General features: G+C 37.8%; 1 protein-coding gene and 1 non-coding gene across 2 annotated transcripts in view; one reads left to right on the top strand and one right to left on the bottom strand.

Moving 5' to 3' along the window:
- LOC124805077 (rho GTPase-activating protein 10) overlaps positions 1-15,811 on the bottom strand; it is a 596,619-nt gene that overhangs the window by 34,969 nt on the left and 545,839 nt on the right. The window contains exons 13-14 of the mRNA XM_047265509.1: positions 12,790-13,014; positions 10,275-10,380 (exon numbers count right to left, since the gene is read on the bottom strand). Coding sequence (XP_047121465.1) covers positions 10,275-10,380; positions 12,790-13,014 — 331 coding nt within the window. The remainder of the gene's footprint in view (positions 1-10,274; positions 10,381-12,789; positions 13,015-15,811) is intronic.
- Positions 1,146-1,219, top strand: Trnat-ugu. The gene has a single exon. It is a non-coding gene; the product is annotated as a tRNA-Thr (tRNA).

Genomic DNA, 15,811 nt, shown 5'->3' with positions numbered 1-15,811 from the left:
GAGAAAGACAACGTAGGCTTCGGAACACCGGGAACATACAAAATACTGTATGGGTATGGGCAGTTTCAAGTCTGTCAGACTATCTGCACTATTGAACAGCACTGTACAGAACATGAAAGACGTTTCCGCTTTCGTTATCCCGAAAAATCAGCTGTAACAGAACATGCAATGGAAAACTGATGCCGAATTGCATTTGACGACATTATTATTAATGGACGAATAGCTTCTGGGATACCAGAATAAATGAAGCAACAGAGATCAAATATCAGACAACACCCTCGACAGACACGGTGGATTGCAGCTGAGTACAGTCTGGGATCCTGTGATTGGGGAGCTGAAGCAGTCGTGCCACCAAAACATTTCCATATATGGTGTGTGACTGGACACCAGTGATGTCACTGGTGGCACCACAGCTATATAAGCACAGCAGTGGCATTCACACAACAGTCAACCATTTGACAATGGCAGAGGAGATCTCTGCTGAAAGCTCATGCGCAGTTAACCACTTGATGTAGCTTGACACCCAAGAATATTTTATTAACTGACAAAGTTGATGATGAATAAATAAAGGTTCTTCAAGAAAAAATGGAAGTTCCCTTTACTTTTTGATCACACCTCATATGTTCACACACTGCACTGAAGAAAATGTAATTTTCAGCAATTGTCTACTTAGCAACTGTCTACCGAAAAAAGTTTATTTAGTGGCCTGGAAGATTGCTCAAGATGTACCTCTACTTAAATCTAACAAGAATACTAACTAATTTCACTTGTAAGCTGCTTGTGGAAAGTTCAGGAGCATCTCATCTTGACGAAATTCCAAGTTCATCAACACCTCCATTATTCCTGAGCAGGTCGGTTTCTGCCTAGATCACTGCATAGCCAACTGATCTCTACATCTTGTTAAAAGTAGGTCTGTACGGTATTCTGTGATTTGTATTCCATTATACGAATAAAATGTGTAAGATGGTGCAGGGAAGATTCCCCTTTATGCCAATGACAATACCGATTTTCAATTTTGCTGTCAGTAAGTTCCACAAAGAGTTAATTCCTTTTCTCAACTAACGCAAATTCTGGAAGAAATAAATTAACATTACATGAAGATAGTAACTGTTCTCGAAAGAACAGATACCATTGATGACTGTGCAGCCTCGGTGGCTCAGATGGATAGAGCGTCTGCCATGTAAGCAGGAGATCCCGGGTTCGAGTCCTGGTCGGGGCACACATTTTCAGCTGTCCACTTCGAGGTATAGCAACAAAACCTGTCGGCAGCTGAGAGTTTCAGTTAATTATCATTTATTCTAGAGAAGCTGCATGGTCATCAATGGTATCTGTTCTTTCGAGAACAGTTACTATCTTCATATATATAGTTAAAGGCTACCCAGCCACTGAACTTCGTCTGTGCGAATGCACACTGGTTGCTCGAACTCTTACGGGAATTGTCACCTTAGTGTGCGCGAGTAATGAGTGGATGGGCAAATATCTATTAGGTACATTACATATGTAGATTGTGGACAGCTGGGAATGTGGGTCTGATGGGAGGCGTGCAAGGCATAAGTCCCTGCAGTCGTGCTATTCATCTGTGTCCTCAGTGGCTCAGATGGATAGAGCGTCTGCCATGTAAGCAGGAGATCCCGGGTTTGAGTACTGGTCGGGGCATACATTTTCAGCTGTCCCCATCGAGGTATGTCAACATCATCTGTCAGCAGCTGAGGGTTTCAATTAATTATCATTTATTAATATTATACTACCACCAGATCATTCATAATGGGTTTGTTTTATGAATGTTCTTGGTGCATTAATTCTCTATGAAAATGTGAACTTTTGGCAACATTCACCATTTTTTTCATCAACAACCGACTGCCAAAGCAGTAGTACCCAATGTGATACAAGAATACAATGTCCCCCATGAGGTAACAACCCTCACATTGTCTTTGTTTCCGTCACAACATACAGTATGGTACATACTGTTACTGAAACAATTTCAAATAAATTAGTTGGTAAAAAAATTTGATTTTCTCACATCACGTAGCCTCATTCATCAGCTTCATTCATTAACAGTCATAGTTACTGTGATGTTTAACCACTAAGTAAACTATTGTGCATAATTCGAATGGTCTGCATTGACACCTAGAGGGTACTAAGAGTTTGCACTTGGTGCATGTTACGTCAGATATTGCTGTGTACAAAATGTAGCTAACTCAATCATCAAAGGGGTTGTGCAAATTAGAATTTGTGTGAACATCTTTAACAATGACATGAGATTCACATTCAACAGTGCGTAGAGGTAGGCAATTTGAACTGAAAGACTGCGTAGTAATATGCATGATACCATACACTGTGCCAACAACAAAGATGATGCAAGTTATATTTCATTGTTAGTGCCACTTTAATCTCTGGCCACAGTGGGCACTACTATATCAGTTACATCTGTCTGTATAATTCCATTAGTACTTTTGACACTTAGTTGCACTCCTGGTGGTGAATTCAACACTTGGGTTTTTCACAGAAAATTAATGCAACAAGTGCGTAAGGAACATTCAATAGATATATTGCCTCTGCTAGCTGATGGAAAGTGGAATGCAATGACACTGCTGTTTATTTAGACCTACAGTTACAATAGAAACTTCATTTTTCAAAATATTAACATAGTTTGTAGTTAAGATTGAACTACATTCTTCAAGAACCACTATTTAATGAGACGGGGTTAGCTGTGGTAAATAAGGTGAAATTTCAACAACATAAGGAAAATATAGATTGTTATTTACCATAAGGATGACCCATTCAGTTGCAGGCAGACACAATTAAAAGACACTTACACATCAGCTTTCAGCCACATCTTTCATCAGAAACAGAAACAAACACACACACACACACACACACACACACACACACTCTCTCTCTCTCTCTCTCTCTCTCTCTCTCTCTCTCTCTCTCTCTCTCTCTCAGCCATCATCTCCAGCAGTTGCTCTGCCCAGAGATGTGCTTGTTTGTGTGAATGAATGTGTGTGTGTCTCTCTTTCATTTTCTGATGAAGGCTGTGGCTGAAACATAATGGGTAAGTGCCTCTTAATTGTGCCTGTCTGCAACTTAATGAGTCATCTTTTATTGTAAGCAGCGATCTATCTTTTAATTACATTGTCACTATTTCAACCTACAGTACCCACTGTTCGATTTTAAGGTGGAATGTTATTGATACATATCTGCGCCTAAGGTGGTCTTATTCGACCAGTGCAAAAAGATGACCCCATTGATTAAGTTAAAAACAACATCCTCCACACTAAACAAAGAATTTAGGGAATAAAGCCTCTGCAAGCAATATTCCAACTGTTATACAATCATTAAAAACATCACAAAACCAGTCACTACTTCATCATTGCACAGTTAGAAGTATGATGGGGAAAGTCTACTGATGCTTCTGCAAAATAAACAAGATATTTTGAGAATTTGTTTTACTCTGTCTCCAAAGGCAAATGGCCAACAATGGTCTCTTATTTCTTTAATGTTCAAGTTCTAACAATGATGTATAGAATATAACTCAAAACCCTGTAAAAACGAGATAGTTACCACCTCTGTTTGCCCAAATAACCAGATTTCAATATTTTTTCGCTCAAGCAACACCATGAGTTCGCCACAGAGAGCGTATGGCCTATCACTACTCTATAAGCTGATGCTTCTTCTTCTTTGTCTTCTAATTTTTGACACTAAAATACTTGTTTATGCAGTATGCTGTAGTAATCTCATTGTATCTTGGATAAACAATATTTGTAATTGCTTAATGACATATGACTAAGTATTGTACTGTTCAATCACAATTAAATCATAACATATGGAAGCAGCAGAAGGTATTTGTCCTAGAAATAGAATTTTTTTAAAAATAACATGGTGTTCTAATCTCAATATTGCTCCAGTTGTATATATAATGGAACCAACAAGTGATCTCTCATTGACATTTCATCTGTGGTACCAAGACAGGAAATTTTCTTTGTATTTCCATTTCCCAAAAATTTGAGAATCTACATGAAGAATACAGCAATATCGTCTTAATACCAACAAATGATAACATCAATTATGACATGAGCGAAACACAACAGTTTTTCTTCAACTAATACAACAGGCACATATCACACTTTCCAAGGGTGCTTTAATCTAGCCATTGACACTAAAACACAACACATTAGATTAGATTAGATGTACTTTTTGCTCCAATAGATCCGTAGTGAGAAGATTCTCCACAACGTAGAACATGTCAGAAACACAAATATATGCAATAAGTATTTATAAGGAAAAACAAATATGCTAATGTATCTTCTACAGGTTCCAATGAAATAGTTCTCATGGATGTGGAATAAACCAAAAAATTTTACAAGGTAATTAACTTGTCACAAAATGTGTCAATGTTCAATATACTGACAAGAGAATGGTCCAATCCAACATGTCAAAACTTACCCTAAAATTTTTTACACAGGAAGAATATGTCATAAATAATTTTTGCAGTCCATATCGAGAGCTAAACTGTTGTGTATATAATTGTCACACAAATGACTTGTAGAGGAAAGACAATCAAGGCAGTGTATGATGTTGCATTACAACTTCCATCAATTGGGACGTTAATTTGTTGACATGAAATATTTTATAACAATCCCTGCAGCACAGTTCTTATGACAATTTTTGAATAATGTATATTTTATTAAGAAAGAAACAGATCCTTGTTTGTTCCATGTAGTCATCACAAAAATGTGCAGTGTCTATTGGATGATGGGAATAAATACTGTATTTTCCTCACACCAGGCACAATGATAAAAGAGAAATAAATGGATTCAAGCACTTCATGGTAATTACTAGTCTCATTTAGACAAAATTGGGATGGAGTACGAAATGGTCATGGCCTTTGTTCTGCATACCGTGCAGTGTACCAGGCATACTTTATCAAATTCATAAAATGTTGTGAGGCAAACCAACAATTTAGTAACAACTTACGTTTAACAATATTGTTTCACAGATAAACCTGAAATGATAAAAAGCTACCAGAAATTATACTGTCTGACAGTTTATCAAAAAATGCTTTACAGAGATGAAAATTTTTTTTATCGAGAGTCTGATTCACGCTATTAGTTCCTGGTGGAATTCAAATTATGTTAACAGTCTTTTTATCATCCTCTTAATGACAGAGGTGTTGTGATGCAAAGACCAAGAGTCCAACAAACACAATGAATTATTTTCTCCCATTTTTACATGTGTTTCTACATTGATTAAAAGAACCATTGTTGTATATATGACATGATATAGTATTCCCCAACTGCAAAGTGTCCATGCCTTTTATCGCTCGAAATGAAAAAGTGCCATTTGCACACAGTTCTTACTAGAATTCTGACTGATTGGCTTTATACGCAGCTTTTAGGGGATAACAAAAACCTTCATGTTAGTTACAAATTTCTCTACAGTATTACCTATTAATGACATCTCCTCTGCACATTTATTCAAAGTAAACTTCATAATTTTGTGATTTCCTTTTCCATATAATTTCCTAAATCTACTTAAGCAGGTCAAAGAAGCCTGAAAATCAGTAACATTCATCTCACTTGTGATTAAGAGTCTGGATGTGGTGATGCATCCACACTGAAATAATCATTGGCCATTCTCATCTTAATTATATATTTTTATCCTGCAGCCACTACGAATCAAGACCAATGGGAAAACGCCTGCAGGAATTGGCAAAATGTCGTGAGTAATGAGGATAATGGGCAAGGGGCACTACATCAGTAGTGTGTGGCTAAGTTGAGAATTTGGGTCTGATGGGAGGCATGCTAGGGTAGTCTTTGCAGTTGCAATGACCACTATGTTCAGATGGCACAGTGGTTAACACATCTGATCTATGCAAAAAAAAAATCAGGGGAAGTTTTGACATGTTGAACTGGACCATTTCCCTGTGAGGTGTGCTTCTGACAATTCTTAGATTATTGTAGCCGAGTATCATCAAATAGAAAAATTATTTTACAGAACTTATTAACAATGATTGCACTATTGCACTGAATTTGTATGTAAGTCAGTTTGTACAAACACATTATTTGGCAATACTCTTAACATATACACATCAAACTTCATTAGCAGTTAAACTTTTTATAGCTGCTCGCAAGTTACTCAAAATGTTTTTCCGTATCAATGGACACTTTTCTGAACCGAAGTAAGTAAATTTAAATCTTTGTGAAGATAATTCTTATTAGTAATAATGACTCCATGAACTGAACTTTTGGTTTTAAAAGGAGATATATTTTAATGACAAATTTCATTAAGGAATAAATACATTGAGAAAGAGTAGTTAATACCCCTAATTCCTTGAACGGGCCTCTGAAGGATATTCCTGAGTTCGCACCACACACAATTGTTATTATACAGTTTTGGTCCCATAACACTTTAGCTTGGATTGATGAGTAATGCCGTATGAAATTATGGAACGAAAGTGTGTGTAGTATTCCAGGATTTTTATTTTTACATCATCCATGTCTGATGACATTCACATTGCAAATAGAGCTTTGCTGAGGCACTTCAACAGCTCAGTAGTATGCTCCTCCTAGTTGAATTTATTATCACACTGCAATCCCAATAATTTAACACATGCAACTTTGTCTATCTGCTTCTCATCATATTTTAGTTCAGGTGTAGCCCTATACAGGGGAAACTCTGTTACAGGTTCTGAACTGCATGCAATGTGTTTTTTTTTTTTTTTTTTTTTTTTTTTTAAGTTTAGTGACAAACAATTGGCTAGGAACCATTTATTAATGTCCATGAAAATTTCATTAACCAAACTTTCTAAGACAATACTTGTTTGGCTATTTTCTGCAATGTTTGCATCACCTGCAAACAAAATAAACTGGTCATCTGGTAATGTTATAGATGAAAGGTCATTAATACATACAAAAAAAGTAAGGGGCCCCAAGATGCAACCTTGTGAGCCACCACATACAATTAGTTCCCAGTTCTTCTACATAGCTGTTCTTAGTGACATGTATTGGCAGTTTCTTGTAGCATCATTTGAGCTGACAGAGGTTTAGTCTGTAGTGGTTGTAATTGGTAGTAGTAGAGAGAAGATAATGGAGCCTGATAGCTTAATACACGCCTTTTTCTTAATGACATCCTTGTTTCCTGTCCTGAGATATAGGATGTGAATCATTTTGCAACATTTCCTGTTACATAATTATTTTATAATTTACTTAAAAGGATATCATGATTTACACAGTCAGGTGCCATTCACAGATCACAAAATATACCAGCATACTGTAACTTATTGTCCAATGAATTAAGTACATTCTTGCTATATGTGTAGATAGGCTTCTCAGTATCAGAACCCTTTAGAAATCTGAACTGTGACTCTGACAATATCTTATTTTCTGTCTAATGATTGATAAGCTGATGACATAATACTTTTATAAAATTTTGAAGAATGCTGGCAAAAGTGAAATTGGATGGAAATTTGGCAGTATTTCTATATCTCCTTTCTTAAACAATGGTTTAACATCAACATATTTTAACCATTCAGGTAATGTTCTACTGATAAACGACATGTTACACAGGTAAGTTAACATGTTAGTAAACTCTGAAGCATTCTATGGAATTAACTTTGTTTGTATTTTATCATAACCACTATATTCTTTTTTTGATTTTACAGATTCTATGGTGGACATTCCTTCTACTGGTGTAGTGAGGGTCATATTCATACTACTGAAGTTAATCACAAATAATGGTCTGGGATATTCCGTGGCATCATCTACTGAACCTGACAACCTCACCTTTTCAGTAAATAGTTATGAAATAACTGAAAACATTTTGTAACAGAGTCCATATCTGTTACCAACATAATCTTTACTCTTAATGCTATCTGCTCCTCTTCGTGTCTGTTTCTACCAGTCTCCTCCTTCACTGTGTTGCTTATTGTTTTTGTTTTGCTATCTGAAGTGATAATCTTTTTCTCGTTATGCATTTGCTTTGATGTCCTTATTACGATGTTTAATATTTTACAGTATGTCTTGCAATGAGCTGTCCCATCAACATCAGAAATGTTTTTGACTGATAAATACAGTTTACTTTCTGTTTCACAAGATATCTTTATTCCTTTAATAATCCATTGCTTCCTTGCAGACTTTGGTCTAGTCCGGGTTTTTTTTGTGGGAAAACAGTAAACAAATAAGGTACGGACTTTGTTAATAAAAGTGTTGTATTTTTTGTCCATACCATGAGCACTGTATACATTACTCCAGTTCATGTCTCTGAGGAGTGTCCTCAAATAAATATTTGGGTTACTGAACGAAGCAGGTGAAAGGCAGTTAGTACTCAACCTCTGTGGAAATAATCTGGTTTATAGGAATTGTTAATTACACTGTTCCACCATGTCCCACAGATTTTCTGTTTCGTTCAAGGTAGGTGGCTCCGCAGGCCAGTCAAGCTGTAATAGGGTGGAGGAGTGCTCAGAAAATCAGTCACACATTCTTCTAGCCCAATGAACTCTGCTGCTGTCATCTTAATGTGCCTGTGTGAGAAAAGACCTCTTATGAGGTGACCAACTCCACATGCTCATTGCATGCCGTTCCTGTTACAATGTTCTCTTGCTAACAGGTTGGAATGGATCTTCATTCACTGCCTGCAGCAATTCTTGTCATGTTTGGAAGAGATTTTTAATTCACAAGCTGTGATACGTGTCAGACATTTCACACCATATGGTCACAGGCATGGCGAAACATGATTGCCTCTTCTTGCCTTTGTCATGTCCTTAAATTTGCCCATGTTTATTTACAAAGTCTGCTTGAAACATAAACATCTCATTGATTGTTACTGCACTGTGCTCACATACAGGCAGTCAGGCAGTGTAGATGTTCTCCCAGTCCGAAGGGGTGAAGATGGGGCGGCTGTTCAGCAATATCAGCTCCTTCCTCGTCACCGCCTTGCGCAACATGCCACGCGTGTGGCGAAGGTCACACGGTTCATGAGGGAGTGGTGGTTTCGCATGCACCGACCTGAAGGGGTATGGGTTGTCCCCGTGAGGGTATGTCCTGTCCTTCAGCGACGCCACGATCTTCTTCAGGAATGGCTGCACACTCCGCTCGTCTGGGAGCGGGAGGGGCAGCCCTTCGTCGATTTCCGCTTCTTCAGCTTGCGAAGAAGCGGTCGGCATCTCTTCCTCGGTTGATTCTTCTGCGTCTGTCTCCAGGGAAGGAGACAGCGCAGGCGTCCCGACGTCGATTTCCATGCGAGACGCCGCCTGCATTACTGCAGGAGGCAAGTCGGTGGACGTCTGGGTGGCGGCGTCTACCCCCACTGGCCGCCTCACAGGGGTGGCAGGAGCAGGGACAGGCGGCGCCTTCTTCAGAAGCCACAGCTCCTCCCGCAGCTGTTGAAGCTGTCGGTGGACAGCCATGAGTTCATACTTCGTTACGGCCCTTTCGGCCGCAATGGCTGCTTGTAAGTCGGCCAGCGCTTGGTCAGTGGCCGCTTCGACACGGCACGAGGCGCGCCCCTCGCCGGAGCGGGGAGGCAGTGCGGCCGACTTGGCGGCAGGCGCCTCAGAACGTGGTGTGGTGTGCTGCCGACGAAATTCCTTGCGGTAGCTGCAGCTACGCGAGTTGGCGGCGTGAGGACCACCGAAGTTTGCGCATCTGCTGGCTGCTCCGCGTGGTTTGGGGCAGTTACGGGTGTCGTGTGCCGCCGCGCATTACAAACACGCGACTGCGTTCCGACAGACACCCGCCACATGCCCCAACTGCTGGCACTTGTAGCACTGGACACATTCCAGTGACCGCTGCTTGCACTTCGGCTTCTGCTGTCGTCTGCGGCCGCGGGCACTCCCCAAAGCATTGATGAAGAGATCCAGCGCCGCTGCCAACTTGTTGCCCTTGCGTCCTGCCATGACTTGTGGTTGGAACAAAGGCGTGCGCGAGCAACGGTAACGATGTGAGCCGCAGCGAGTCGAGCAGTGGAGTACATGCGTGGGTGCATGTGCGTGCGTTTTGCACAAGTAAAAAAAATGTGATTTCCTTTCCCCCCTACTGTGCAATTTTAAAGGGCAGAAGTGCATTAAGTTAAAAAAAAAACGACTATGAGATACTTTGTACATGAGCTACACCACCCTAGCATACACAGCTGCATCATGGTTGAATATTCAAGGGAAAAAGCTTATGACCAAGGTAACAGTATTTTTTCTTTCACAAGCAAAGTTCTGACACTGCATACATCGACATTAGCCATACATTTGTGTTTGAACACAAAATAACATCACAAGCACTTACTTTTTCAGGTGCCTGACAAGCATGTTGAGCATGTCAAAGTTCATTTGTGGTAGTCGATGAACCAGTGTATGTACATCATTCACTCTTTGACTTTTTGTTTCTTGTTCTGAAATACAGGAAAAAATAATTTGCACAAATCAATGAAAAGTGAGATAGAAGAGTGAAGATGAAAGTTCCTTTTGTCTAAGATAGGGAGCAGAAGGTAAAAAAGTTATAGATACCTGAGAAAATGGAAAAAACAGGAAGCAAATACACTATCATTATTTTACATTGAAAGTATCAATTTTGTAATTTTAATGTTAGAATTATTAACTACTAACCATGACTTAAAAATCAAAACAGTTATGCTCAGGAATGTGTAACCATATAGTACTGCTAAAATAGTTTATAAAAGTATAAACATGTATATTCTAGAAGCTATATTTACCAACCAGCAGCAAGAAAACACACATATAAAGGTATATGAGTTTGCAAGCTTTTGGAGCAAGTGGCTCCTCCTGCTGGGAGAAGGGTTGAACAGAAGCAAGAGGGGAAGAAGGAAAAGGACTGGTGAGGTTTAGAGAAAGGGGTAGAGTTCGGAAAAGATGCTCGCAACCTTGGGTCAGGGGAGATTTCCCAGGCAAGATGAGAAGGAAAGACTGATTGTTGGGGACCACACTGGCTTTTTTTTTTTTTTTCCCTTCACCCATCTTCCTTCCCCTTCGACCCTTCTGCCAGGAGGAGCAGCCACTGGCTCTGAGAGCTTGCAAGCTTAAAATACCGTTATATGTGTGTTCTCCCTTCACCTCTTGGTGAATAGAATTTTCATCTATACTTTTACATTATATTTTCAAAAACTGATTGCTTTCCTACAAGCTATGTTGTTTGTTTAATGACTGCATCCAAATATATAAACAGTTTTGCATCAGTACAATAATACTAATAAAGAAAAACTTACATCAGCAGACACAAAGCAACACCCTATGAAAAGAGTCCGCAACATGCAGAATTAAAATTTGTCAACGCACTCATCCCAGTACAGTAATGACTCTTCCCACACTTAAGTTAAAGTTTTGACTTATGAAATTTCTTCTAAAAAACCCTTTCTACACATTAAAGGAATGTTGTAGTTAAATACAGAATATGAAATGTTCTGTGGAAGAAAAACACCAAACGCAATAGTAGCAAAGCACTTATGCATAATTTTAAGAGATGTTAATCAATGACTTACTCAGAAGAATGAATAATTTTGTTATGCATCAACTTTTGCCATTTCATGTACACAATGAATCATTCGATGTTGAATGAAGTGTTTTTTATTATTATGTGCAAATACAAATATATTTCTAGTTTTTCCCAATAAACTGTACATCAGCAATGAACAGTTTCTACCTCAAAAAATCATGAAAGAACAGTATGAACAACAGTGGTTACATAGGTAAATAATACGAAGTCAATATAGGGTGTACAGATATTCTCTATTTCACTTTTTATTAGTTCATAGCGATATTAACACACCCTCTGCAAACACTCATTTATTGTTTTCTCTCACTGTTTTCTGAAAATCTTTCTCTAAAAAATTTGTGGCACGTAACTGGGGGTGCCCAACAAGTTTCGGTTCGATTTACCCACAATAAACAGAAAACAAATCAACAAAAAAGATTCATTTCTCAGTAATGTCAGGAGGATACCTATCCTCTTATTTGAAGAAAGTGATATGAACACCTACTTGTCGCTTTCGTGACACTATACAAACTATATCTCACACCTTGATTTCATTCTGGGGCTACTGGTCAAGCACGAGTAGTATGCAGTATGTATGTGTGTGGTTTACATTTATCTAATTTTTGTTGTATATTAAGATTAAAACATAAAAATCCAGTTATGAAAATGGCCAGCATGAGGCCATATTTTCATGAAGAAAATGTCTCTTATTTGTAAATATACTGACGTGTTTGACACTGTGGTGTGTTACAATGAATATGACCCATCTAACATGAAAAAAAATTAAAGACTCTTGACTGCTTTAACAACATTTCTTAATACATTACAGATTTTCTGCAATGAGTTGTATAGCAGACATCTAAGGGGCACATCGTTTGAGACAGAAGCATAGCAGATGGTAATAAGTTGTTTTTTGAAAAAGCTTAATTTCATTTGGCAGTACTAACTTCTCTATCATAGTTTAGATCACAAATAACTTATATCTCGAAAACTTTTTCTCTTATTATCCCCCTTTCTTCTTTGCTAAGAGTTTTACACCTTCATAAACACTCATGCTTTCTTTTCTTACTCCCAGAGTTTAATTTTTTGGTCTACATGAGCAACCATGATGTGTTAATACATTGTTTATAAAATCAACCCCACAAATTGATTTGGTATTATGTAGAAGTAATTTCTAGCAAACGCGATTCTGATATTTTATTCATACAATGTGATCAGTATTAATCAAATCATAAAATTTAATTCCATTTCTTCTTTCTTTCAGAGCATAATTTCAGTAAAAAAACTGTTAAGATAATTAAGCATCACTTACTCGCAGCAGCAACAAAAGCGTTATGGTGACGGAATGTCATCAATGGTTCTGGTAGGTTGCGAAGATAAGTCTTGAGGGCACTAGTGATAGTTTTACTCTCCCATTCAGATTCATCATCCAGTGCCTGTAGTCTTTCAGGTTTTCTCTTGTCTAAGCACATCTGCAATAACTTCGTTACCTTCGAGTTGAGGCCCACCATACGGTACAGACCTGTTTCCTCCAAACCTAAAAGATATTAAGTAATAAATGCATCAGTTACTCTGTTTTGGTGTTCATCTTTCTCAGCAGCTATTATTATTATTATTATTATTATTATTATTACAAGCCTACTGCAAATAGAAAAAAAATTATTTTGGCAGATAAATTTCACTTCTGTTAATACAGTAACCTCAATGATCACACTGCTAACATTACCAGCACATAATAGATTCTTTTCCCGTGATAACTATATATTTAAAAACAATATTGCTAATAGATGATGTATTTTAAAAATTTGCTACACTGTTTGGCTTCTTTTTCCATGTTCAGATTACAACTGGTTTCTCCTTTCATTATCAAGATACACTAGAACTGAATTTACTCAGCGTACAGCACAGGTACAATTTCTTCTAGTTTTCTGACGACCACTTTGATGAAACAAAACTCCTGAATGTACACAGTGCAAATTTAACTCTAGCTTGTTGTAAGAAGCTGAAAATTAACTAAAATCCCACAACAACAATTATGTAAAATATGTAATTCACTAGATAAACTATGTCTTCTGTCTATAATAATCTACAGAACAAAATTATTATGTAGTTATTTATAGCACAAACTCTGAGCATACTTTGTTAATCAAAGTGAAACATGTCTGGTTAAACAGGTTGTCAATTTGCAGTATGTTTATGAGAAATAATAATAATAATAATAATAATAATAATAATGAACATAAGTTATTCTTTTTTAAGCGCACAAAAAGCATAAATATCATTTGAAGATATTCAAAGGGCCATTTAACAACTTTCTAAATAATTTATTAGGCATTAAATGTCACCTGTGCATCGAGAATGAATGCCAAAACTTTCCAAGATGTGGAGAATAATAATATTATATTATTGACCTCAAAAAGTTTTCTTTAAATTTTGTTACTGCTTTCGATATCCAGCACTCATATACATGTGGAGCTGTTCTCTGCTCTTTTTATTAAATATTAGGTCAGCCTATGAAGATTTCATAAAATATTTACATCAACAATTTAAATACCATTTGTATGAGTGTCATCCCTTATCCAGCTGCCCCTATTTTGGCAGCTGCTGGGTAAAAGTCCATCTCACGTCTTAAATATTTTAAATATGAGAATAATTTTTATAGAAACTGAGAAGCTAGATATTAACCCTCTGACTGCTGTGAAGAAGTTAACTTGTCACACTCAATCGCTCCCCAGGTGCTGAGAATGTGTTTAAATGAGGCTCCTGTGTTTTCCTGAAATGCTACCGATGTGTTTAAATGTTCTGTTCTGCTGAACTCTCACTGCTGGGGCCAAGTTACTTCCATATCTCAGAGGATAAAAAAGTTTTGAGTATTTGCCATACAACTTATGTGCCTCTTTGCGTGCTATCATTTGCAAAATATCTTGTTTCTACATCTTAACAGTTTATGAAATATGATGACTGTTATAGCCACATGGTTCCCAATGTACAGAGCCACAAATGGACACATTGCTCTTGGCCATCCATCAGATATAAAAAACAATAACTCGAGAATGGGATATTGACAGAAGATTACAGATCATCCAGCTTGGCTTTAGGTAACACCTCCTACTACTGGACGAACTCCTGGATTCCAGCAACTGTTAGTTCTGACAGATTTAGGACAACAGACCTTCATCTTAGAAGTTATATGCACAGTCAAATCTGATTGTAGTCCCAATAAGAAATTTGGTACACCATGGCACCTGACTCTAAATGTTGTAGATACTCACTCACTAATCGAGGCCTGCATGTTCAAACATTATCGTAAATCAGATTGAATCTAACATCATGAAAAGGATGCACAAAATCATATCTACAGGCTTCAGCCACCACAAACAGAACACTCAGGAATCATATGCAGCAGAATGTGCGCTTGCAATATGATGCTAACTCAAAAGAGCATCCCTATGTCACCACATCAGCCCCTTTCCACAATACTAGCAGAACTGTGATGTGTCTAAGGGGAATATGACATGAACAGAGGGCAAGAATCATTCTCCAGACTAAACTGTAACTTATCCACAAACAGCAACTTCATCACAGTCCTGAGCTGTCATATGGGAAAAGACATTTCATTTGCCCAAACTGGGCAGTGCCTCTGTGCAAGAAAAATGAATGTAGTAGGTCTCAAGTGCATAAAGAGTAACCTCTCAAAACTAATGATATACATGCTGATTGAAGATGTAAGACTCAGAGGCTGCTTGGACATTTTCTGGTATAAAAGGTAGGATAACAATGCCTGTGATAGGTTGCCCCACTTGGTAGAACATGTACACATACTACCCCTGAATGTTTATTTTCTCCTGGAACCTTCTCTACAGCTGCAAAATGATCTGCAGGTGACATTCAACTCCCAGACACTTTTTTGCCAGTTTCTTAATCTACCAATGATCAGGCCACGTGTAATGAAACCCAAATGTGTTCACTGTGACACATTGCTTCTCTGTGACTTGATTATTGTGTGCTAAATGAACACAACACAGAGTCAGAACCACTACAGAAGCTGCCTGTACAGACACAATGAATGGTCCTGTATGGGAATTTCAATAATGTTACATGTTTCTGTATAATTCTAAAGCAATTTCACTGCATGGTGTTACCATAATACAGTGTGTTTTCATTGATCTTGAGATCTCTCAACTGAGTGTAAGCAACATACTGACACCTAAAAAGCTGTACCATGCAGTAATATTTTCTGGTATTTAACAAATTTCGACATTTATATGTTAATGGAATGTAGTCTTGTGGTATTCTAAAGTTATATTTCTTCAAAAATGTACTAAATACACAAG

Source organism: Schistocerca piceifrons, chromosome 7 (assembly GCF_021461385.2).
Source record: "Schistocerca piceifrons isolate TAMUIC-IGC-003096 chromosome 7, iqSchPice1.1, whole genome shotgun sequence".
NCBI lineage: Eukaryota > Metazoa > Arthropoda > Insecta > Orthoptera > Acrididae > Schistocerca > Schistocerca piceifrons.
This window is presented reverse-complemented; position numbering and strand designations above follow the sequence as displayed.